The sequence below is a fragment of the Pediculus humanus genome, genomic scaffold (assembly GCF_000006295.1).
Source record: "Pediculus humanus corporis 1103172107597 genomic scaffold, whole genome shotgun sequence".
Lineage (NCBI taxonomy): Eukaryota > Metazoa > Arthropoda > Insecta > Psocodea > Pediculidae > Pediculus > Pediculus humanus.
The window spans coordinates 388,502-416,464 of record NW_002987211.1 but is presented as its reverse complement, the minus strand read 5'-3'; the positions used below and the strand labels follow the sequence as shown (position 1 = coordinate 416,464).

Genomic DNA, 27,963 nt, shown 5'->3' with positions numbered 1-27,963 from the left:
TTTCTATTATTCATCATTCATATATGCACGTTTGTATATATATATATATTTTATCATCATCATCATTATTATTATCATTATTATTATTATTATTACTATCATTATTATTATTTATACAAGAGTGAAAAACTTTTTTCTTAAACTTTAAGCAAATGCGTTTAGTCTTGAATCAAAAAAAAACTGCAATGAATTATTTCTGTAAGATGAATGAAATCTCCCTCCTTCGCCCCACCCCCACACAAAAAACACAGTCCCTCCCACCCTCCCCCCACAAAGAAACACCGCCCCCTCCACTCGACCCTCCCCCGTCGGAAAAAAATAAAAAAAAATTTTTTTTTCGTGTTCGGGTTTAAATTACATACATTTTCAATTATAAAATAATAATAATAATAATAATAATAATAATAATAATAATAACAAATTGACCTTACTTGACAAATTAAATGCTTTCCTTTAATCAAAACACACACACACAAAAAAAAACTTATTTTTATTATTATTATTATTTACTTTTCAAAATAAGCAATCTCTCGATAGTTTTCACATTACCATCATTATTATTATTATCATTACTGTTGCTGTTGTAATTGTTACCATTATTATTATTATTACTATTATTATTATTTATATTAAAATAGTAATAAATCAAATCTAATTATTGCTACAATATTACATAAAATGTAAAAGTCGATGACTTGTTTTCTTTTTCTCCTTATAATTTTCCAATATTATTATTATCATTATCATTATTATTATTATTATTATTATTATTAGTTTCTTTTACATATCTATATACAAATATAAAGGCATGATGAAATTTTTTTTGTTTTCCAGTAGATAAACGATAAGCACTTGAATCAAAAAAAAAAAAAAAAAAAACCAAATTTTACACACGCACGCACACACATTTGAAAAAAAAAAAAAAAACACAAGTTTTATATACGCATCGAGTACGTACACGTTTACGTTTTTTAATAATAATAATAATAATAATAATAATAATAATCGAAAAGTCATTATGCGGGGTATAACATTCGGCAAACAATATAATTCAAGGGATTTCCACAGGTTCGTTCGAACCTATCCCTTTGTTTTTTTAACTTAATACAAAAACTCGTTTAAAAAAAATTACTTAAGTAACTCCCCACAAAAAGGGGGGAGGGGGAGGGGGTAAAAATTAAAATTACAAGAGAAATTGAAATCGCAACCTTGAATAGTTACAAATATTTATTTTAAAAACTTTTCGATATTTTTTTAAATTTTTTTTAAATTCCCAGCAAACGTGTACTTCTCTACTCGTGCTCACCATTTTGTTTTTTTAACTTAGACAAAGAGGAAAAAAAAAAAAAAAAAACCGTTACAATTTTTAAAAATACCACGACACCACCATCACACATAATAATAATAATAATAATAATAATTCAATAAACACAATTCAAAATATAATTTTTTTTTTTTTTTTTTGTTTACCCCACACACATTTAATTAAATTTTCTTTTTAAAAAAAAAGTGAGAAAGAGTGTGAGAGAGAGTGAGAGAGTGAGAAAGAAAAAACACGTGGATGATATCATGAACACTTTTTTTGTAATTTTTAAACATAAATCAAAATACGTAATCACGAAATTTTTTCCTACTACTCATTAATAAAACGCTACAAAATATTGGCACTATTTTTTTTTTTTTTTTTTAATTTTTTTTTCATCAATTTTCTCCATCAAACAATCAAAAAGCAACAACAACAACAACAATCAAAGACAATCATCATCTAATAGTAGTAATAATAGTAATAATAATAATAATAATAATAATATTCCCTAAAAAAAAAAATATTCAAGTGCTAAAAGCCCTAAATTATTTTCCCAGCCAGACTACATATAAATATTTACATTATTTTATTTTATTTTATTTTATTTTTTTTTCCACGGCTGGCTTTCTAAATAATTAATTAATTTAATTAATTAAATTAATTAATAATTAATTAAAATTATTACAAATAATCAAATATGAGGCAATTCACAAAAAATAATTTTTAATACATACACACACGCCACCCGCCATCTCAGTCTTTAAGGTTTCTAAATTTGTCTTTTTTTTTCTTTTTTTTGTCTCCTTTTTTTTAAATTCATAATAATAATAATAATAATAATAATAATAATAATAATAATAATAATAATAATAATAATAATAATGATAATGATAATAGTAGTAAAAAAAAAAAAAATTGACTATGCGCTAACAAAAAAAAAAAAAAAATTAATAATAATTTTACACAATAAAAATAATTACGACGAAGACAATATTATTACTAATAATAATAATAGTAGTAGTACTAGTGCTAGTAGTAGTAGTTAAAAAATAATGATAATAATAATAATAATAATAATAACGTTTACAATGTTTTTTTTTTTTCATTAATCCCCTTAAAAATTTAAAAAGCGTACCGTTTATACTAAAACTGAGCCTATATATATATATATATATATATATTTATAAATTTATACGAGACATCGAATGCAACATAATCACCACTTTTTTGAATTAATTAATTATTATTATTATTATTATTATTATTATTATTATTATTTTTCACAATGCCAACATCGACTCCGAATAAAAAACCTCCCCGAAAATGATGGGAGAGGTGCGGGGAAACACGTCAGTGCCATTGATGAGGAGATGGCGGCAATTCAGCCGGATGAGCAACGTTAGAACTGGAAAAAACAAAAAAAAAAAAACAAAAAAAAAAAAAAAAAATTAATAAAACCAAAAACTAATGCGAATACGCAAAATGGCGGCTACTTTCAACGGGCAACACAATACGGAATCGTAATAAAATTATTATTATTATTTTCTTACGTAAAATCAACTACTATAATCACATTATTAAATATTCCAATTATTATTAAAATTAATTAGTATATGTATATGCATATGTATTTCTATCTATATCTACATGCGTTTTTCCTCGTGCTAAGTAAATAAATAACTCTTATTTTTCCAATAATAATAATAATAATTTATGCATTTATTTTAAACTACTACCGTACAATGTTTTTTTTTTTTTCGGACAATTAAAATCGTATTATTTTAAATTTTACAGTTACGGTTAATTTATTTTTACGATTTCACTTAATGGATAAATAATAATAAATCCAAATAATAAAATTAAAAATAAAAAAATAATAATAATAATAATAATAATGTTGCAAACTTCCAATAAATAATATTGGCAATGTCAAAAAAAAAAAAACTGTCGTCGTTATTTTATTTTTTTTTTTATTTTTATTTAAACAAACATCTATTTTTAAATATATATATATATCTTTCTTTTTCTCTTCCTTGTCTCAATCTATCTATCTATCTTTTTCTTTTTTTTTAAAATGTTTGTATACTTCGCTGAATAAAATGACAGTTTAAATAAGAGGAGTAGGAGGAGGAGTAAGAAATACAGTTATATCAACAACGACACAGTTATTATCTAAGCTACACGTGCACTACTACTGGGGGGAGGGGTGGTGGGGGCGGGGGAAACATGTCTATTCCATACTGCGTACCATTCAACTAAAAATAAATAAATAAATAAATATAATAATAATAATAAGAAAAAAAAAAAAAGAAAATAACAGAATGTAAAGAAGGATAAGTCCCATACCAGTAATGCGATGCGTCTTGAAGTGTGACGCGGACGCCGTCCGTCCGTCCGTCCACCTTTGCCTTACCTGGCAAAGCTTTTAAATGCAGCCGATTGAGGATTAATGCATAGAGGAACGCGACCCGATGTGTTTAAATGATCCGCAATAAAAGTATGCATTTCCTCTGAAAAAAATTAATCAAACGAAAACACAATTTAATACAATGGCGACGTCCAAAAAAAAAAAAAAAAATGTCAACGTTTTATTTAAAACCAACCTTTTACTTGCATGACGGAAGTCAACCGCCTCTCCCATTCGTCATCGAAAACGTCAGATGCCGTCGGTTCGAATTGCAACGTGAATCTTCTATTTCCGTTTGCCAAAGAATAGCAACATTTACACATGCACGAATGATATCTCAGTCGTCCCTCGTCTAGGTAAGGATGAGCCAAAGCATCGGCCACGGTTATTCTTTTATCGGGATCGAAGACCAACATTTGGCACAGGAGGTGTACCGCAGTGTGAGTGGCTTGTGGAGAAAGTGTGTACAAAACGGAGAGAGAGGGTAGTTTTGCGGGTCTTCTAAGCATGTGAGTTCTGGCACCTTCGCAAGCATATTTCATATCTCCGAGAGAGGGTGTACCGAGCAATTCGGTAATTAATTCCAGCTGAAATTTTTAAAATTATTTTCGTATACACACATTCGTATGATTAAATTCGAGGTATGGTGGTATCTCGTTTAAATACCTGCTGCACGGGACTTTGAGCCTGAAATAAAACTCTTCTTCCCAACAATTCTCCGAAAATGCATCCGACGCTCCAAACGTCAACAGCCGCCGAATAGTGTCTCGCACCCATTAATATTTCGGGTGCTCTGTAGTATTGCGTGACAACTTCTTGAGTCATATTTCGAGATTGATCAGGTTCTTCGACTCTAGCCAGTCCAAAATCGCATATCTAACAAAAGAAAGGGGGGAAAAAAATAAAATATTAACCAATACAATAATAAAAAAAACAAAATAAATAAATAAATAAAAAATAAATAAATAAATTCAACAACATTTAAACCCTAATATCCAAACGACATCAATATAAAATTTCATTTTTTCCTTTTTCGAAAAACTAATAAAAAAAAAAAAATTAAATTAAACTCTCGATGATGATGATGATGATCATAGCAAAAAATAAATTTCTTATAAAATATTATTTATAAGTAATATATATATATTGACGACATAGTTCTACTAAATGTGTCGCTTTTCAATTTAATTTTCTTTCTTTTTTTATATATATATATAAATCTTATAGTCTCTTGCATTAACTTTCTTTTTTTTTCGAAACAAAAAAAAAAAAAAATCATTTAAGATAGCGTGATAATTAGACTGTGAATTTAATAAAGTATTTCCATTAAAAAAAAAAAAAAACTTTATTAAAAAATAACAATAATAGTATATTAGTTTTTTTTTTTTTTTTTTTTTCCTCGGCCTCGTTTAATCTTATGCATTTTCATCACACGCACGCACGCACACGCACACGCACACGTGCATAATTTAATTTTTTTTTTTTTTTTTTTTTAAACCGATGCTAAACAAATTATAAAACCATTTTCCCCGGTGAAATACTACAATTTGATGGAACGAAGGTATATAAAAGAGAGAGAGAGAGGGGGGGAAAAGAGGAAGAGGAAGAGGAAGAGAAGGGTAAATATGAAAAAATAAAAACAAAGGGGAAGGGAGAAGGAGTAGTCGGAGCACATAAAAAGACTTTCTTTTTTTTTTAAATGCATCAAAACTCACTTTTAATATACAATTACTGTTAACTAACAGATTTCCAGGTTTGATATCCCTATGCAAAATCCTAGCCGAATGAAGATATTTAAGTCCTGCAAAAAAAAAAATACCATTCCATCCGTTAGAACAACAACAACAATAATAATAATAAATAAATTCACACCCACCCAAGCACAAAAAAAAAGAGTAAAGCGGCGGGGGAGGGGGAGGGGGATTTTCACGAAGAGCATCGTTAAAATTCGTTTCAATTTTTTTTTTTTTTTTTTTTTTTTTTACGGGTCACAGGTCACATGGTTTTTTAATTAACCGCAAAACATTAATAAAAAAAAAAAAAAAAATTAATTATTCAGACGAAAACGACGACGAATTTCGATATACCCTTCCTTTTTTTTTTTTTTTAATAATAATAATAATAATATTAACCTATTTTAATAATATAATATCAACTTAATAATATTAAATTTTTTTACTACAATTCTACAACATCTTCCTAATCCTAACTTCATCTTCTTCTTCTCCGGGGTTAATTATAAACTCGACAATGTTTTTTTTTTTACACGTCATTATTATTATTATTATTATTATTATTATTATTATTATTATTATTATTATTATTATTACTTAAAAAAACTGACATCCAGCGAACCAAGCCACCACACAACAACGTATTTATGAATGAAAATTGTTTTTTTCTTTTTTTTTTTTTTTGTTATATAAAAATTTATAATAGATGAAAAACGATTATTATTATTATTATTATTATGATTATTATTATTACCAACCTCTTAATATTTGATAAAGGAAAACTTTTATGTGGTCCGTAAATAAGTGTTGCGGTGAAACAATTATCTTATGGAGATCGCTTTGAAGAAGTTCTGTTATTACATATCTGTATAGGGGGATAAGTTAAGGAAAAATGAATCATTTATATAATAAAAAAAATTTTTACTTTTCTTTTTTTTTTTTGTTTCCCCCCTCCCCCCTCCCCAAAAATGAAACCAAAGACAAATCACGTGGAGGAGGCCGTGCGATAACAAAGAAAGCAGTAGACATTAAAAATTTTTAAATGAACTATGAACTTGCCTTTGGCCAGATAGTAATGATTAAGAGGATGATTTGTTGGTAATAGGAGTTGTTTTTTTTTTTTTTTTTTTTTTCTAAACATTATTATACCTGAATTGTTTTTTGGTTTCCATCTTCTGCTTCTTTTAACAAAAAGAAAATAAATAAATAAATTCATGTGCTCGCTCGCATGCTTTTATAAATATATATATATATAAACAAATAGGTCACATCGTATTGTTTTTGTCTTCGTTTTCCCACTTTCAAACTCTTTAAAATATTCACGCCGTTCAATCAATATTATTCACGTAAATAATAATTATTTCCTCCTGACACATAAAACCAAATGCGAAATCATCATCATCATCATCATCATCATCATCATCATCATCATTATCATCATCATCTACTACCTCATCGATATCGATGACGACATTTACCCATAAGATATTTAATTAATCTATTCGACATGTGATTATTAATAATGCCGCGAAGAAATTATTATTATTATTATTAAACCACTAAAAAAGTCACTCGTTAAAAAAAAAACAATTTTTATAACTTTTCTTCTTTCCTTTTTTCCTTTTTCCTTTTTTTTTCCTTTTAATCCGACGCGGTGAAAATAATAATGATTCGGGTATGACATTATTTTTAAGTTCAACTTTAAATAAACCGAGATTCCGGCGTTGGAAATATTTTAAATGTTTGCACCTCACCATTTTTTCCTTCATCATCTCTCTCTCTCTCTCTCTCTCTCTCTCTCTCTCTCTCTCTCTCTCTCTCTCTCTCTCTCTCTCTCTCTCTACCCCTACTATGTAACGTTTTCGTAATAAAAACATTTATTTATTATTATTATTCTCATTTTTTTATACATTTTTTTAATTTACGAGTAATTTTTTTTTCCCTTATATGGAAAGAAAGAAAAAAAGAGAAAAAAAAGAGTACACGAAAGTACTAAATTTCTATTTTTTCCGTCTCTCTCTCTCTCTTTTCCATTCTTTTCTTTTCTTTTTGCATTGATAGAATAGAGAGAGAGAGAGAGAGGACCATTTAAAAAGTAATAATATTATTATAAAACGACACGGATTTGTCGAAAGACATGTATTAATAGATGTAATAATGTATATATATTACACAATTTGACGAAAGACATTTTCTCTATCTTTCTCTCTCTCTCTCTCTCTCTCTCACTCGTTACGACTTTAAGTCTCGTTATTATTATTATTATTATTACTTATTCTTTTTATCCGTTAGAAAAAAAAAAAAAAAAAAGAAATTTTTCTGCGCCCGGTTTTGCACAAAATAATTTTCAACCGTTTGGAACAAAAAAAAAAAAAATAAAAAAAAAATAAAAAATAAACTACACGTTTTTTAACACGTGCGATTATGACACGTCATAACGACTGAAAAAAAAAAAAAATCATAACAATGGAAATTTTGTATTATTTCGATTATAAAAGCATGTAACCCTAAAGAAAAGGTTACTACTACATAGTTAAATTTTCGACAAAGAAAAGTTTTCCCGGAAATGACAAAAAAAAAAAAAAAAAAAAAAAAAAAGTAATCAACGAATAAACGAATCACGAAAAACAATCGAACGCACTTATTTATTTATTTATTTATGTGTGTCAGTCAATCCAAATCATTCATTCCAATTTTACGTACACAAAAAAAAAACAAATTTAACCCCCCCCCCCGAAAAAAAAAATAAAAAATTCCTCGTGGGATAATTGGAGACAAAGAAAAAACTAGTTACGGACATCATCATCATCATCATCATAATAATACGTACAGATACTTGTAACTTCCTATAAGAAAAAAAGAACAAAGCCTGATCCGTGTGTGTGTGTGTGTGCTTGAGGTCACAAGAAAGGGTCAAGGTTCTTTTTCCGTTCTTTTTCCTTCTTTCTTTCTTTCTTATTTTTTTTTTTTTCAGAAAGCCGCAGACCTGAATGGTATGTATTCTGGTCATCGTCCGTGTCGCACGCACGACATTACGCAGACACCTTTTTCCATTGGCATTCTAATAAATTAAATTCTTTTTCAACGGATTTAAAAAAAAAAAAAAAAATCTTCTTCTCTTAAAGCGAAATCAACGAAGAAATGGCAAAAATTAGAAAATTTAAAATGATTTCATTTCGTTAACCGAATATCCATTTTATCATTTGAAACTCAAGGTCGGTAACAACACCATTGTGCATTTATTCACCGCCTTCTTATTATGAAAGTGTGCATAATTTTAAAACAGAAGCAGACGCACACACACGCATCATATTTGAATGGATAAATGATAAATATAAATAATAATACTACCTAGTAAAAACAACAACAACAACCAATCGACACAACGTACAATTTTATTAGTATACGATTTAAAAATTACTTTTTTCTCTCAGAAGTAGATGCAACACGTGCGTGTTGTTCCAATGCCCTCTCCATGTTGGAATGGATTAAGAATCAATACGCATCAACGTACATATATGTATACCAAAACTTGATGGTCAACGACTCGAAAATGTTAAAATATACAATTAAAAGAGAGAGAGAGAGAGAGAGAGAGAGAAACTATGTCGCTTACGTCTCAAGATACAATTTCGTAATTCTGAACATTTAAAAAAAAAAAAAAAAGCCCTGACGTGACCGCAGAAAAACTTAAATAGGGATAACGATCTAAATAATGCATTCCACAACCTTTGATGTGTAGGATATGATTTTTTTTATGTATCAAATAACCTACTCGAAAATAATTTTTTTTTTACAGCTGTGACATTATAAAAAATAAAATATATTACCTTCGCAGATTAAAATACGAAAACGCATTCAATAATAATAATAATAATAATAATAATTAGTCAGCGTCTAGAAGAGAAATAAATTACGCATAAACCGATTTATAGGAAAAACATTGAGCAAGATTTACGCGAATTAAAAAAAAAAGAGAGAGAAAGAGAAAGAGAGAAAGAGAGAGAGAGAGAGAGAAAGAGAGAGAGAGAGAGAAAGAGAAAGAGAGAAACACTACAATTTACTGTTAAAATCGATCGATCGATTGAATCACATACAATAATTTTCTTTTCTTTCTTTTTTTTTTGGGAGGGGGAGAAATTAATTTTTCACGGGAAATAAAATAAAACACAAATTTCCCACCTCCTTCCCCCCCCCACGGGTTCGATAGGGAAAAACGAACGCATCGAAATCATGCAATCATCAATCACATTTCATCTTTTCCAAATATTTTAATTCGAATGTAAAAATAATAATAATAATAATAATAATAATAATAATAATAATAATAATAATAATAATAATAATAATAATGGTAATCATTCCCTCCGGTAAAAGAAAAGAAAAATTTTTTTTTGTTACGTTTTTGCAAAATGCTTAGGGTATAAAAAAAAAAAAAAAAAAACCCATGACTACAGACGCAACTACTACTCCACGACCAGAATGATTAGAATAAATAATAATAATAATAATAATAATAATAATAATACTAAAACCATAATTTAATAATAATAATAATAACAATCACGGTCGAATTTTATATATATATATCGATTATTATACTTTTTTTTTTTTTTTTTATTCACACAAAAGTGTAATTTAGGTTTTCGGAGGTTGTGCAAGGTTCGATGACTACGAAACTCGAGTATTTCCTTTCAATGAAAATTACAAATTTTTTCTTATACATAACCGACCAAACACCGACCGCTTTTTAATACCCGCATTTGAAACCGAGGGAGGGAGTGAAAAATAAAATAAAAATAAAAAAAAAAAATTGACCGCACGATATAACAACAAATGATGCATCATCATCATCATCATCATCATTATCATCATCTGAACAACAACAACAACTGCAACATACAAATAAAAAAAAAAAAATTTTTTTTTCTCGAATCTTTGTATTCAAAACTCTCACGTTATGTCATCGTAACAAAAGAAATTTTTTTTTTTATGAAACGATTTGTAAATGATGCTCTTGACTGACTTTTCTTTTCGTTTAATCTTTTCCTACTATCCAAAAAAAAAAAAAAAAAAATTTTTCGATATTTCTAAACTTTTTCGGAAAACCGGAAACACGGCGTCATCCTTACATACCTCGAAAATTTAAGAGAAAAAAAAACAAAAGAAAATTTTTTAACTTAAATTTTACAACGTTTCGCAACAACAAAAAACAATAACAAAACATTTCTACGTTATGTAAAAAAGCGAATGAAGTTATTATTATTATTATTTTTTAAATGCCATTTTACAAAAAAAAAAAAAAGAAGCCATGCTCCCCTTTCTCTCCCCTCCCTCCCCCCCCTCTATCTCTCTCATTCTTTTTCTTTCATTATTATTTCCTTTTTGTTTTTTGTTTTCAACTGTTTTGCAAAAAAAACAACAACAACGATTTGGCAAATATTACGCAATAAATTGAATAAAAACGAAACGCTTTCCTTTTTTTTCCTTTTTTTCCTTTTTTTAAATTTCAAACTTGAAGAAAATTTTAAGCGCGTACGCGTAAATGTCGGGTATACTTAAACCCATAAAAATATCATAGCGAAAACACGTTCAACCGTTACGATATTATATTTTTCCATAGGATTCGATCGATAATGATAATAATAATAATAATAATAATAATAATAATAATGGCAAAGAGGAATTGGGGTTCTAGGAAAAAATCGATTTAGTTTTATCAACACCACCATTGATTCGTTTCCGACGCGAAATAAAAACTTTTTTTTCCTTTCCATTCCTTTCCTTTCCTTTCCTTTTTTTAAATTCTTTTTTTATTGACATATGCACACTTAATAGTAATCTATCTGACAACGGTATATAGAATAGGGTCGGATGAAAGGAAAGAACAAAAGGAAAAAAAAAAAAAAAAAAAAAAGAGAATAATGCAAAGCGGTAAATGAGGGAAAAATCTAGTACTAGTTTTAAAAGGGTGATCTATGACGATGACGACGACACAACGTGCCACATAGAGTAAAAAACGTCCATTATGATCATTTCATTTGTAAAGTAGTCAAGAGAGAGAGAGAGAGAGAGAAAGAGAGAGAGAGAAACTTGGGCCTGAATGTACCAAAGCTTTTAAACCCTTTTCTCTCTCTCTCTCTCTCCTTTTACAATTATTTTCTAATTAGTAAAACTTTAATATAAGAAGAGGAAAACGAAAAAAAAATCTAAATTTTATTGTTTAATCCTAGCACCCCCCCCCGATAATAATAATAATAATAATAATTAGTAATTAATTATTCGCAAGATTTTTTTTTACACAAGTTTAAATCTGTTTTTTTTTTTTTTTCACGTCCATAATTTTTTTTATTAGTTTAGTTTAGTTTTAAATAAAAAAAACTTTTCTCTTTCTTCTTTTTCCCGCCTATCATTTTCTCTCCGACTAAAATTTAAAAACGTAAAAATAATAAAAGTTTTATTTTTTTTCTTTTGCCACGGGGATTCATAAAAACTTGGTCGACATGGTGGTGGTGGGAATCGTCGTCGTCATCGTCGTGTTTACTCGAAAACTAAAAGAGAGAGAGAGAGAGAGAGAGAGAGAGAGAAAGAGAGAGAGAGAGAGAGTGAGAGAGAAAAAAAACACCGCAGAACTTACATAAGTCGAACATTAATGAACAAAACAAAAACAAAAAAAGAAAAAAGTCGGTCAACACTTCAAAAAAATCATGCGTTTCACACACACATACGCACACGCACACGCACACAAAATCTAGATCGTTTTGTGAAATAAAAAAAAAAAAAAAGGGGGGGGTAGCCCAATAAAATGAAACAAACGACAAACAGGCGGGTTTTTCTTATACACACAAACGCACACAAAGGAAAGCATTATTTTGCCCATTATCTCGTTTTAAAATTTTTTAAATATTTCAAATCTTAATTAATTTATCTGTATCCAGCATCAGTTAGAATTAATTAGCGGCATTTTCCTTTTCCTTTTTTTTAAAAAAAAAAAAAAAAAAACGTATTTATTTTTTATATAAATAATAATAATAATAATAATAATAATAATAATAATAATAATAATAATAATAATTACGAATTAAACGCGTGCGAGGAAACGCACGCACGTAAATATATACGGACTCTCATATATGGAATATATTCATCAACAGAAAAAAAATTCAGGCTTTTCCCTTCGGAGATTTTTTTTTTTTTTTTCAAATTTACTGTTAGAAAATAATTTACCGCGTTAATTTTTTAGTTTTTAATTTGTACCAACGTAAGAAAAAAAAATTTTCTTGCCTTTACAACCGTAATTTCGACAATTAAAGACCATAATTTTATTTTTATTTTTTATTTTTTTTTTAAAAATTTTAATTCGCACAAGTAATTATTTATTTCATTCTATGACAAATTCGTATCAAATTATCTTATTATCATCATTATTATTATTTTCTTTTTTTTTCTTTTTTGAAATTTCCTCCTGAAAAATTATTATTATTATTATTATTATTCGTCCGTTTGATAATAAAAAAAAAGAGAGAGAGAGAGAGAGAGAAATAATAATAATAATAAAAATATTAATACGCGCGTTTATTATTATTATGTGTTTTAAACGTGAAACGAACACAACTTGCTTAATAGGTTTTTACAGTTACAGTTCTCAGTTACAGCCTGAGAAAACTTTTTTTTTTTTTTTTTTTTTTTTTTTTTTTTTTTGTCATCGCGCAATTAGGTCACGACGAGCCTGCCTAGAAAAAATGCTGAGAAATTTTAAAATATTTATGTAACACACGCGTCATACAGAGAGAGAGAGAGAGAGAGAAAACCGATTTAAACGATAGGTGATACTTTTCTTTAAAAACCCCTCCCCCCCCCAAAAAAAAAAAAAATGAGAGCAACAAAATTATAAAAAGGAAAAAAAAAAAAAATAATTTTTTCGGTTTTTTCCCTTCCTTCCTTTCTTCCGCCCCCCCATTTTATTTTTTAGGTTCCCGAAAAATCCACATCTTAACGACCCACAGCACGTTCATCGACCCAAGATCGTCGTCATGACGACGCATCATCATCATCATCATCATCATCATCATCAACTAACTACATTGACTCAATTCGGACTTGACGAATATAAAAAGGGAAAAACGCAACGCAACGCAAAAAGCTCTTATCAAAAACTATACTCTGGCCAATAAAGGCCAAACTTATCATCATTATTATTATATCGTTTACGCCGCGTTTTTCTAGCCTAGAAAGTATTTCGAACGTATCTAACGTATCCAAGGTAAAAAAAATTTTTCATGTGGATTTTAACGATCGTAAGGGAAGGGAATATTTTAAAACCGTTTCTCGCGTATGTGTCGCCTCACCCATCTGCTACGCTTTTTTCACAAGACCGGCTTTCACCATTTTAAACGCATTTTAATGTGCCAACTTCCCTCCGTTATTTTTTTTTTTTTTCGCTCTGCAATTTTTAAAATATTTAACATTTTCAACAAACAAACAAACAACAACTTTTGTAACTATTTTCATTACCAGAAGAGGCAAAGCTACGAAAACTCATCCATGGGAACCTCATCCGAATCGGGGGGGGGAAAAAAAAAAAAAAAAAACACGTGACTCGTACGATAAAAATTCAACAAGAAAATATAATTATAATATTTGAGTAATAAATTTGTTTTCATTAATTTTTCCCCTTTTTCCTCTTTTTTTCGGGGGGGGGGGTTTCCTCTTGTGTGCAATCCTACTTGGCTCACAAGCTAACGTCATTTAAACCAAATTAAAAAAAAATTTCCCATGAAACCCAGATGTGTTAATACAACAACCACTACCTCCATTATTATTATATTAATAAAAAAACAATCGATATGACTCAGAAAAAATTTTTTTTATCATACAAGTCTTTTTTCCAAACAGAATTTTGTCTTTTGTGTGTGTTCTTAAACAGTCATGTGTTTATCATTGAACTGTAATTGATTTCGAGAGAATATAATGTGGGGTGTTATTTTTAACAAATTATATACAGCAAGGCAACAGATGCAAAAGGATACCACTACTACTAAAATGGCCCCCAAAATAATAAACTTTGTTCTTTTCTTTTCTTTTCTTTTTGTAAAAAAAAAAAAAAAAAACGACCTTCGTGAAAAATTTCTCAAACAAATGAACGCGTTATGAATAATACAAAAAAAAAAAAAAAAAAAAAATTTCAAAACTAAGGTTATTAGTCATTGTATGGACTCTTAATTTTCTTTTTGACGCGAACTCGAGTGAAAAAGAAATTTTTTTTTTTTTTTTTTTTTAAATATCGTTTCGTGTTTGGTCTTTTTGCATATGACTAATCAATTTAACAAGATTTAAATACCTCATTCCAAAAATTTCCAAAACGCCTACTGCTAACTGCTTTGTTTGTTTGTTTTTTTTTTTTTTTCCCCGGTTGCACTTTTCCGCATTTTTAAATAATCTTATTTTTTTTTTTTTAAATAAATGAAAAGGATACATTTCTTGAAAGAAATCCAAATGTGGCGGTTGTAGTATGTCTAAAGCAGATAAGACGTTTTCATGTTTGAAAAAACACAACATTTTCAATTCTCGTAAAACACGTTTCGATGATACCAAAGACTGGAAGACGTTTGGTAGTTTTTTTAAGGCAACCCTACGACCATCTCTCGGGTCCGTGACGGCCCTGAAACAAACATAAAAAAAAAAAAAAACGCCTTAAAAGACACTCAATATGTATGCATTGAGAGCAAAAAACAAATCATTCTCTTCAATTTTAATTCAAAATTTTTCATTTCGATGTAATAAATATTATTATTATTATTTTTTAAATCGATTGCTTTAAAACGAGTGCAATCTCATCGAGAATTGGCTCCGACTCGTTTCACACGAGCAACCTTAAAAAACGGCGGTAAATTTAAAAAATAAATTTGGAAAACATGAAATTTGAATTTATATGTATCATAACAACAATAATTTGTAAGCTGTTTTTTTTTTTTTTTTTTTTTTTAAACGGTTTGTAAAGATGATAGATATTGTTGCCGTTAGAACATTTTTTTTTTTTTTTTTTTTTTTAAATGGCTGAATAAAAACGGTTCGATACTAATTTTGGCACCAACTTTAACATTACGCACGCACACAAATCAAAAAAAGAATAGAAAATTTAAAATTTGTCATTAATTGTTTTCGAGTCAATAAGAAGATTCCTAAAATGGACTTTTAACGCAATATGCCTCTGACGTCAGTAATTTATTATCCGTGGCGACTAATAAATTTTTTTTTTTTTCTTTTCTTTTCCTCATAATTTTACTACTACAACTACAACTACAACTACCACTACTACAACGCATACACAACTCTTAACACTCAACAAACAAACAAACATACATAATTTTTATACAATTACTTTTTATTGAAATGCCTTCATTACGATTTAAATAAAAATACATCTTAATTAATTTTTTTTTTTTTTTGGGGGGGGGGGAAGCTGCAAACAAAGTCTTCTTAGTAATAATTTATAATAATTGTAATAAATTACTTTTACATTGACATTAATATGAAAAGTTTACAAGTAGCACATTTATAAATTTCAGGCACATTTGGTCAGGGTTAAATTTAAATTAAAATTAAAATTACTACTAAATACGTTTTTTTTTTTTTTTTTTTTTTTTTTTTTTGTTAAATTTCAATTACTCGCCTAATAAGTGTCATTTCGAAGGTTTACTTGCAATGTTTCAATTTTTTTTTTTTTTTTTTACAAACAACCGGATTGTTCGATTTCGGATTTTTTCTATTAAACAGACACAGGGTGTCGTCAATCGTAAGGAAACGTGAGAGAATTCTTATTCCAACAAAAAAAAAAAAATATATAAAGTGTACAAGTGCAAAGCAAGTGAACTGTAATTTTTTTTTTCTTTTTTATTTTGAATCGAAATTCTTCGTAAAATCCATTTCTACTTTAACACACAAAAAAAAACCCCACTTGTAAACATCAAAGTTCTTGGAAATATTTCGGTAAAGGTATTGTAATTGTACAAATTTTACCTGTTGATGCCACCTTATACTTATGGGTACGATGTATTTTTAATTTTGAGAAAAAAAAAAAAAAATTCCGCCTTGTACGTTTTCAAACGACTCACAATTAAGTTAATCAAAGAGCAAAGAAAGAAAAAAAAAAAACATATTTTCTCATTCAAAAGCGAACAAGAAGAGAGAGAGAGAGAGAGAGAGAGAGAGAGAAAAAGAAATGATCCATTCAAAATAGAAAAGCACTACCCACGACAAAGAATTACCAACCAACCAACCAACCAACCAACCAATGGCTTACTCATCAATTTGACATTTGAAATATTTTATTTACGACCGATTCCAGGTATATATACACTGACAATAACCTTAAATTTTCTTTTATGACCCATGCATGCCATGGATCGTCATTTTTACCCACATCGATGATATTAGAAAGGGTCGTTGTTTCTTCTCTCTCTCTCTCTCTTACCCGTGCACGTGAAAATTCACAACTACTATTTTTTTTTTTTTTTACTTTATTTACCGATTCATTTGAGGCCATTTTTTAAAATCGCATTCCCTATTACGAACACTGCAACGAGAAAACTATATTACAATCCGTTTGCAAATTTTTCCTAGACATCTTTACAACATTTTAAACCTAGAAAATTTACTTTTTAAAGAAAATTCGAGTTTTGTCTCACTTTGAGCCTCACATTCCTTAACGAAACGTAGCAACAGCGTTCTCAAGTTAAGAAAAATATTTTCTTTAAATGATAAAATTGATTACTAACACAGAAACGCGAGATAAGAGTGTAAAATGTTCAGCAGATGAAATTTGTCGAAGAAACGATATTTGTATTATTTTTTTTTTTTCCGTTACGTTCCCTTCACGATATTAATTAATTAATAATAATAATAATAAATTCTTCGTTTAACTCAAATTGTAAACAAAACAAATAAAAACAACAACGACGACGACAACACGCACGACAGATTTTTTCTCTGTTTTTATCGTTTCGTTTTACCTGACGTCTTGATAATATAAATTATATAATTAGGTACACATTTTTTATAAAGGTTCGACGTAAACAAAGTCGATCGAATATTAAACCTTTTACATACCTTTAATGAATCAAATTACATTTAAATATAAAAATTATCGTGACTCTAAAAAAAAAACCAAGCCAACAAACGGGAGGGGGGGGGGCAAATTTCTAACGCTCTTTAAATTTTGATTAATTGGAAAAGCTATTATTCCCCCCATTCCCTCCTACCCCCAACCCCCTTCCTCCCTTCTTTTATTCATCATCATACGAAACCCACGTTTAAATTTAATCATTTCAAATATTTTAATATCTATGAATATAGAAGAGAAAAAAATCAAATTTTGTATTACTTTTAATAAAATCTCTCAACAAATATTTTATTTTAAAATAATCAAAACAAAAACACAAAAACTTTTAATTTCAAAGAGTGAGCTTTCATTAAAAAGCTCTTTTCCTTTGGCTTATCTCCAAAGAGAAAATTTTTTTTTTGACTGAGTGAGTGAATGAATTCAATGCATATTATTATGTACAAAATTATAAACTTTCCATTTTATTTAAAGAATCCATCAAAAGTATACAGAAACGGTATGTTACACACACACACTTCCATATAACTAACACACTTGATTTCTAACCTTCGAGCCATGATAATAATAATAATAATAATGATTGATATGAGTATGTATTTAAAAAAATTGCAAACAAAAACAAAACAATCGTCAGCTGATTTTATTATTATTATTATTATTATTATTATATCACCCTCGAGTTATAAACAAATAATTTTTCTCGTTTGACGAGTTTAAAACGTTTGACGGATGGAAATTTTTTCTTTTTCCTTTTTTTTTTTCCGTTTAATGTCTCACAAATTACGCTACACGTAAACGTGGATAATTCATTAAAAAAAAAAAAAAATTTTAATTCAAATAAAGCAAAGACCTAATTTTTGCGGGCGCCATGTTTCACGCTTCACGTTTAACAACAAATCGATACCTAATTAATGTTAATTTTCACGAGAAAAAAAAAAAAAAGAAAGAAAGAAAAACAACAACAACAACAACAACCTGTTGTGTCCTCAAAATTTTTTGCATCGTCCCAAAAAAAAAAAAAAAATGTAATGCATTTTAATTATTATTATTTTTTTTTCTTTTTTTTTTTTTTTTTTTTACCCAAAAAGGAACAGACAAAAAAAAGAAAACTGTAAAATGTATTCTGCTCGTATTCACGGGACTAAAATGCTGACTTTTACAAGTTTACATTATTATTATTATTATTATTAACCCAAACTCATGGATGACCTAAATTATATTACGAGAAATGAGTTCAAAAAAAAAAAAAAAATTCAATGAATGTTCGCAAAACTGAAATCATGTCAAGTAACCGAGTTAAAAAAAAAATTTCGAGTACTTCACGTGTCAGCAAATTATATTATATACACATATGTTTCAGCAAAAAAAAAATAAAAATCTAACGAGCCTGAAAATGTTCGACGTTCGATCGACGTTTGAAATTAACTAACAAACTAACTTTTTTTTTTTTTTTTTTTTTTTTTGGAATATTTATTCGTTAACTCCCAGATAATTGAGTTAAAGTAGGTTTCAATTAACATTATACCGCTTTAAATTTTTTTTTTTTTTTTTTTTTTTTTTTTTTTTAGGTGTTGATTACGTGAAAATAAATTCTAAGGTGAAATTACGCAAAAAAAAAAAAAAATCTGGCCTCAAAGTACACACAACGTTACATACTTCTCTGACAAAAAAATTAATAATAATAATAATAATAGCAACCATGTGATTTTCTTTTCCATTCGAAACTCATCGGGGAAAAAAATACATTTTCTAACAAAATCTAACAAAATCTTTTTAAAACAATTCAAAATTTATGAATGACGACACAATCAATAACACATACAACCATCATGTTTACGTATTAGCGAACGAAGAAAATAATATTCGAAAGCTTTTTATACAATACTCTAACTTCGTCTTACAGAAAGCTCCGAGCAAAGAAACGAAAAAACAAAAAAAAATATTCAACCGAATTCTAAGCGGCGGTTGATTCAGGTCGAATCAAAGGTTAAGGGTTCAAATATTTCTATTAAAAGAATAATAATAATAATCAATTAGTTCTATAACCGCATCTCGCAGCTGGGTAATGGAAAGAAGCCCCAAAAAAAAAAAAAAAAAAAGATACTTTTTTTTTTAAAAACTCTTGATGCCATAAAAAAAAAATTTTTTTAAATTAGTCGCACTAAAAAATTTATAAACGAAAAGAATGTCTGTGTATATATAAAATAATCATGTTTCTCTTCACGCATTTATATATTCATATATAAACAAATATATACACAAAATGATATGTATAAATACATTACTATTAAATTCATTCCAACGTTCGTTGGAAAACACGTGTACTACACGTTTAAAAAAAAGTTTCTTTTTTAATTTTTATTTTTAAACGTTTCTTTTCTTCGTTTGTCACCCAATGGTTACCTCCTGTTTGAAAACAAACAAACAAACAAACGAAACGCCGCACATTTTAAATAATTTCATTGTTTTATTATACTTTATTAAAAAAAAAAAAAAAAAATTATTTATTTAAAATACTACGCCATCCATGTTTAGAATAATAATAATAATAATAATAATAATAATAATAATAATAATAATAATAATAATAATAATATCAAAATATATATATTTATGTATATAAATTTTAAAAAAGTGGACGTTTTTTTTTTTACACAAAAAATTTTTCAAACTTTTTCTATATTATCATCCTCCATAATCTAACCGTTTTTTTTTTTGAAATATCCGAAAAAAAATGTGAGGAGAGAGGGGGGGGGCATTAAATTAAAAAATATTAGTTATTTTTTTTTTTCAAGAGCTAAAACGAAGAGAGAGAGAGAGAAAGAAAATAAAAAACTATCAGCTTTTCGAAAATAAAAATAAAAAAAATTTATTATCATCTCGAAATTATTATAATCTTTAATATATTGCTCGATTTCCCCTTCCCCTTCACCCCACCCCTCCCCCCGTAGCTTATTAATAATAATTATTAGAAATTCGAGAGAATTTTTGAAACTTGGTGCGACTTGGGTTGTTAAATGCTAAATAAATTTTTGCCAGGTTCAAATAATACTTTCACAACAATGTTTGCCCTTCTGGCAACATGGAAGGAACTTTATTTAATTTACTTTAAAACAATTAAACCAACCGAGAAAAGAAAATTCTTTCTACAAAAGTCTAGAACAAATCGGGGACAATATTTGAAAAAAAAAAAAAAAAACGAAAAAAACCGCATTACGCCGACATATTTTTTTTTTTTTAGGTTCACATTTACTTTTCGTATTTCGTATTTTTTTTTTTTTTTTGCAAAACTTTCATTGTTACAACAACCATTGGTGAAAGTGAAAATACTGTCTGAGAATGTGTATATTATTCTTTATTTTTATTTTATTTTTTTCAACCATGTTTTACTCCGAAAAAAAAAAAAAAATTTTTTTTTTAATCATAACACAATATCCGCGTCGTACACATTTTTACTATAAGAGCCACCAGGTCGCGTTTTAAAAAACCACCAAACCTATTTTTTTTAAAAATCAAATGACATTTAATTTTAACAAAAAAAAATAAAAGTTTCGAATTTCTCGTACCTGATATTTAATATTACTCGATTACAACATTTTAATAATGATTTCGGGTCAACAAAAAATAAAATAAATAATTTTAACATTGATATGTCAATCATATCGGAAAAAGGATGACAGTTGTTATTATTACAAAGTTTAAACATGTGTATATATATATTTGACCAATCGCATGTGATTATTACGTTGGGAACAAAGCATAAAAAAATTAATGTTTATTATACAAACGCCCCTGATATACACTGGGACCTACGAATGCCTATGACGATGCATTTTCCTACGACTAAATTATTATATACGTCATAGGAAATATGGAGCCAGACAGGTATAATATACAGGCACGTATAACCGCGTAAAAAAAAAAAAATACACTTTTATATTCACGGTTCATGGCTTAAATTGAGCTAATGGACGAATGATTTGGTAGTTACCAGCCTGAATCTAATAACCCCCCCCCCTCTCTCTCTCTCTCAATGTAAAATTTAATTCTTTTACAACATTTTTCATGCCTATTCTTAAACCTTACGTACGTACGCACATACATACCCAAACGCTTAATATTTGCAAAAATACCTAACACACACAAAAAAAAAAAAATTAATAAAATTTTAAATTTGCAAAAACTAAACAAGTTTTAAGTTTTCCCTTTCCCCTCCCCCTCCCCTCTTTCCCCTCACCCCCCTCTCTCGTATTTATTTATTTCGTAGGAATAACACAACGTGTTTTGTTTATTTGTTTATCAGTCCGATTCGCTGCGGTCAGTTGTGTGGTTGTGCTGTTGTTGTTGTTATTGTTTTCTAACGAAACGATAACAAATGAAATTAAATATATAATAATAATAATAATAATAATAATAATAATAATAATAATAATAATAATATTTTCAACTCCAGTGATATTAAAATGATAATGATAAATTTATCGTCGTGATATTACCTTAACCATTATTATTGTAATAATAATAATAATAATAATAATAACAAAACTTGAGTAATAAATAAATAACCTTGCATCGTACGTAAAGTTTTATTTTGCAAAAATAAAAAAAATAAAATAAAATAAAATAAAAATTTAAATCTTGACAACGAATTATTAAATAATACGACGACGACCGCGTATATAAAACATGTCAAAACTCAATTCAATAAATTTTTAACGTGTTAATAAAAAATTTAAATTTAAATTTAAATTTAAATTTAAAAAAAAAAATAATAATAATTTTTTTTAATAAGAATAAAACGTGAAATGTTTTCTCCCTCTCTCCCTTTCTCTCTCCTTCTCTCTCTCTCTCTCTTTTGTTACATTAATTCAAATCGAAATATTATGACTGACTTGGGTTGACCTTTCACGATTTTCAAGGCAAATAATTATTATTATTATTAATATTATTAACTATTTAAAAAAAAAAAAAAAAAAAAAAGACAGCCTTTTTTATGGATCAATTTTTTTTTGTTACTAATAGTCTCTCCAAAATGAAAGATAGATTTCAAAAAGTAATCATTACAAGACGTTTTATTATTATTATTATTTTTTTATAATAAATTTTATTTATCTTTAATATATGGTGGTTGTAATTTAATAAATTCTATGTATAAAAATCCCCTCAGGTAACGAGACAAAAATTATTAGAAAAAAAAAAAAAAACCAAATTACGAGAGAATTAAATTTAAAAACTCATTTTTTCCAGGGCAAATAAAAGGGAATTTTTAATAATAATAATAATAATAATAATAAAATTGTATATAATAAAATTGATAATGTAAAATATAATTAATGAAGTACAAGTTTAATTGTAAATGAGCACAGACACAAAAAAATAACCGATAGTTAATTTAATGTTTGGTGCCTGAGAATTAATTTTGCAGACTTGTTTTTTACACCTGTTCGGGATAATAAGAGAGAGAGAGAGAGAGAGAGAGAGAGAGAAAGAGAGACTCTTCTTCTCTTGCACGCCATCATTCGTTATTTTTTTTTTGCAATAGTTATATAGTAATTCAACCAAAAGAAATTCTAATCTAATTTAAAACGATTAAAAACATTTGGGGGGGAAAAAAAACAACACAACAATAAGTATATACGTATAAGGGAATAATGCCCCTAATGCCACGAACTCCTCCCTCCCCCTCCCCCCCAAAAAAAAAGCAACGTAATTTTTCGAACCCTAATTTACCAACTAAAAAAATTATTTATTTTTCATTTCCTGTATTCAAAATAATTATAATCGTAATTTAAAACGAAGGGATAATAATATTAATATTAATATTAATAATAAGAGTTCGGCGAAGAAAAAAAAAAACAATAAACCGTTTTAATTAAATAAAAAAAAACCTGAAAACAAACGTGACAACGTATTAATAAACGTCGTGGAAATTAACGGAAAAAATAAAAAAGTATTTAAATTTTATAACGGTTTTTCCGAAAAATTTACAAAAAAAAGGTTTTCATTACAATTTTCTTTCAGGTTTAAAAGAGAAAAGGTTAATAAACTCGTGTAAATAATACTAATAATAATAATCATTTAATATTGATAATGAAAAGATGATATTTCCAGTATCAGTTCCTTCACTTAATTAGAGCAATTCGACAATGAGGTTGTTTGTTACGGAACAAAATGTAAGATGATGATGATGATGATGATGATGATGATCGTGTGTAAGAACGAAAAGTGAAAGTCAAAGATAATTTATCTTAAAGAGAGAGAGAGATAGAGAGAGAGAAAAATTTAAACATTGATTTATATTATCATGTCCTACTATTTTAAATATATATATATATATATTTAACTTCCAGTTTTCAAATATTATTATTAAACTCAATTTTCATCGTGCGTGTGTGCGTGCGGTGGGTGCGTGCGCGTGCTTCTAATATTTTAATATAAAAAAAATTAAAAAATTTTCCTACGACTCCATATTGTAAAAGACACAAAGAAATTTTTATAAATGAGAAAAAAAACTTATAAGAGTGAATCGTTTTATGTTTTGTTTTTTTTTTTTTTCCTTCCAATTTTTATTTATTAAATATTATTATTGTTTGCATTTAATGTAAATATCCATAATTTTTTTTAAATAACAATGTCCTTCTTTTTCTTTTTTAAATATAAACTTGGCAGAGCGTTAAATTTCATTCTGTGAGAGAGAGAGAGAGAGAGAGAGAGAGAGAGATTCCACATTTCTTTCTTTCATTTTTTTATAAACTTTAAATTTATACAAAAAAAAAAAAAATTATTTATAAATATATAATATTTTATATATATATATATATATATATATATAATTACATAAATCCAACGTGTAATACTTTTGCCTCGCTAATATTTTCTTTCACTCAATGTTACGATAATGATAATGATTACGTTTATTTTTAGTTATTTTTTTAATCGTTGCATCGTCAACAGGTTCACATGTGGAAATCTCTATCGATTAAACTAAATTAATTATTATTATTATTTTTAAATTTGTGCATTCGTTTATTTATTTATCTATCTATCTATGAAATTTTTATCGTTCTGTTCGTGTTCGTGTTGGTTTTCAAATATTTAAAAATTGCAATCAAATTTAGAAAACCTACCAAACTAAAAATCATAAATCACAACAACGACAACAAACAACAACCAGATTTTTAAAAAAAAGTGGCTGTGAAAACAGTCTGAGAAAAGGATCAAAGTCGAAGAGGGAAGTTGCTGGTTCGTTAAAAATGAGCTAAGGGTTTCATGACTGGAGGGTGTTTTAACAAATTTCTTTTTTTTAAATGAATGACTTTTTGCTGTAAGAATGCATTGTGAACCCTGTTTTTTTAAAAATAAAATTTCAACCCTGAGAAATTTCCCTTTTTTCCTTTTTAAAATGATTTCTTTTTGTTATATAAAACTCGTAGAGAATTTCATTTTTGTATTTAAAAAGGTAAACGTTTTTTTTTTTTTTTTTTTTTTTTCCTTCAAAACTTAACTCAAGGTTGGTTTCTCTAGCTATGGCAAGCTGTTTAATAATAACAACACAAGCTTATCCCCCCAAGTTAGGGATGCACATAGCGTCGTTGTTCTTTAACAAACAAGGCCGAATACAATACCACATTGAGGTATTCAGTTTCTTGCCATTTTTTTTTTTCTTTTCTTTTACCTTTTTAAATTTCTTTCTTTCTATTTTATTTTATTTTTTTTTTGCAATTGTTGTAATACCTAAGCATAAAAAAAAAAAAAAAACACCTGTCGACATTTGAAAATATTTTTAACAAAACAATTTTAAAAATACTTTTAAAATATAATTTAAAAACAACAACAACAACAAAATTGTATGAAATAACACACACACACACACACACACACACACAATTTGTTTTTAAAACATTTTTTCTTTTTTTTTTCAAATTTGCAGTTAAAATCTACTATATATGCTTAAAATAAATAAATAAAAATATTAACACACAAAAAAAGTATAAGTTTTTAATTTTCATGTGATGATAATAATAATTTAAATAAAATTACAAACATATGCTCTCTCTCTCTCTCTCTCTCTTTTGTTCAGCCTGCTTTCTATTAAAAAAAAAATAATTGCCTGTAATTTTTTTTTTTTAAAATCAAGTGCCACCTGCTTGTATAACATGAAATTGATTTGGCTCAGTAAACGTGGATTTTAATTAGAAACAAAATCCTCTCTCCTATCTCTCTCTCACTTATTTCAAACCTTTTGCTTGTATTTTATGCTTTATGTAATAAAGGAATAATAAAACGCATTTACAAAAAAGGAAAAAAGGAAAAAATTTTCACAATTTGCTCCTTTTTTTACTTTAAAAAAAATTAATTTGAAATAAAAAAACTCCACAGTCAAACTGTTTTACAATCAATTTCTTTTTATCTCTTTTGATTTTTTTGTCCCCCTATTTCCCCTACACACACACACACACACACACACACACACACACACCCTCCCCCTTTCCACTCCTTACAAAGCACTCTAATATAATTAAAATTTTCCTTTTTTTACTTATTATCATTATTCGATATTTACAGACTATAGTAGTTACTACATACAAGTTTCTTTTTTTTTTAAAGCTTGAATTATTCCAATGTGGTAATTAATATAGAAAGTAGTGAAATCAATTCCCCTAATAAAAAATCAGTAATGAATTTATTAATTTTGCAAAGTTTAAAATATTTATTTATTATTAAATTTGTCAAACTCAAAATTACATAAAGGGGTTTAAACCGAAAACAAATCATTAGGCAAAATGAAAAGTAAACCTAAGCAACTGAACCCTGCAAATGTTATTTCCTTTACTTTTCAGAGGGTGATATAAAAAAAGGATGCTAATGTGGAAACCATTTCATGGGTACCTTACAAAATTTGCATTCATGTTCGATATTGTTTTTTTTGGGAACCATAACTGAATTAAAAATGTTGGCTTGGTTATAAACGATAAACCTCATCCTATGTATGCTCCTTCGAGTTATTAACCATGATCCTCTTAAACATATTTTAAGTAAAAAGAATATAAAATAATGATGAAAGCTTACCACACAACTCCAAAAGCTCCATAACCGATTGGTCTATCAGGTTGTACATCTTGGTTTGGTGTTGTTGGACTCTGGTGAGTATGTTGAGGATGGTAATAAGGCTGTGCCGCTGCCAGGATGGCGCCCTGATGTCCTGACGTTTGCAACAGCGACGACATTGACACACGTGAGTGCCTTGAGGGGCCCACTACCGCCATTAATAGATTTCTCTATATATGAATAAACTATTTTTTTTTCTGGGGTGCGATGCCCCAAATCTTTGTTAACCACTAAAATTTATGTGAAACATTTGTCAGTCGAAAATACTTGTAAAGAGAATTATTATTATTCAATAAAAAACTCGTTTCCTTCTTCTTAAAAAAATTAACGGATACACAGTGTCCTTTCCCATAAACCATGACTATATCCGGTGTTCACTCCTCATATATTTCGACAGACATCTTACCATTTTTATATAACAAAGCATACTTTTTTTCTCAAGCTTTTTTTTTTTTTTTTTTCCTTTTTAATTTCACTTTTTATAGATTTCTTATTCTTGTATATTTTTAATATATAAATATTTTTAATAAAATTCTACAAATATGTGTAATTATACATATATATACAAATAATACAAATAATGTGAGTGTGAAAAACGAAGCTTCGAATGTAAAACGAATAGGGGATGAATATTTTTTTTTTGAATATATTTCTTGTTTTGTACCTTTCAAAAATTGCTTAAAACTCAAAATCAAAATCAAAAACTACTAATAAACGTTTATTTTTTCTTTTCAATATATATATGTATATTAAAATAAAGTCGCACGAATATTAATAAATACGTAAAAGAAAACCAAAAAAAGAAAAAAAAACTTAAATTTTACTTAAAAAAAAAAAAAAATCAAAAAAAACTATAAACTAAAATCATCTAAAAACAAACCACATCATTTCTTTAACTAATACATCACATCAACATCTTCCCGAGCCAAAATGGCCACTAGCAAGAGAATGAGAAAAAAGAACAGCTGCAAAGTAGCTTCACAAAGGAAATCCTTTGCGCATGCGCTTATTTAAAAATTAACCAATAAAATTCAATAATAACCTTTCCTTTAAACTCTCAACTCTTATTATTATTATTATTATTATTATTATTATTATAATTCTTTGATAGAAAATTTTAATTAAAACAATATAAATTCTATAAATAAATAAAAAATAATAATATTATTAATATTTTTAAAACATTTACTTTTATTTTTATATAAATAAACAATCAATTATTTAAATAATAATTTTTATTCTTATTATTTTTCAAAAATAGTATATATATATATATATATATATATAT

At 27.4% G+C, this 27,963-nt stretch overlaps 1 protein-coding gene across 1 annotated transcript; it reads right to left on the bottom strand.

The window, feature by feature from the left end:
- Positions 1–2,656: 2,656 nt before the first annotated feature.
- On the bottom strand, positions 2,657–26,833 carry Phum_PHUM233790 (mitogen-activated protein kinase ERK-A, putative; the record flags this gene model as incomplete). The annotated part of the gene is made up of 8 exons (XM_002426010.1): positions 2,657–2,711; positions 3,720–3,816; positions 3,910–4,300; positions 4,380–4,589; positions 5,429–5,514; positions 6,205–6,311; positions 14,922–15,107; positions 26,637–26,833. 8 exons carry the CDS (start codon positions 26,831–26,833, stop codon positions 2,657–2,659), a joined length of 1,329 nt encoding a protein of 442 aa, XP_002426055.1.
- Positions 26,834–27,963: the final 1,130 nt, after the last annotated feature.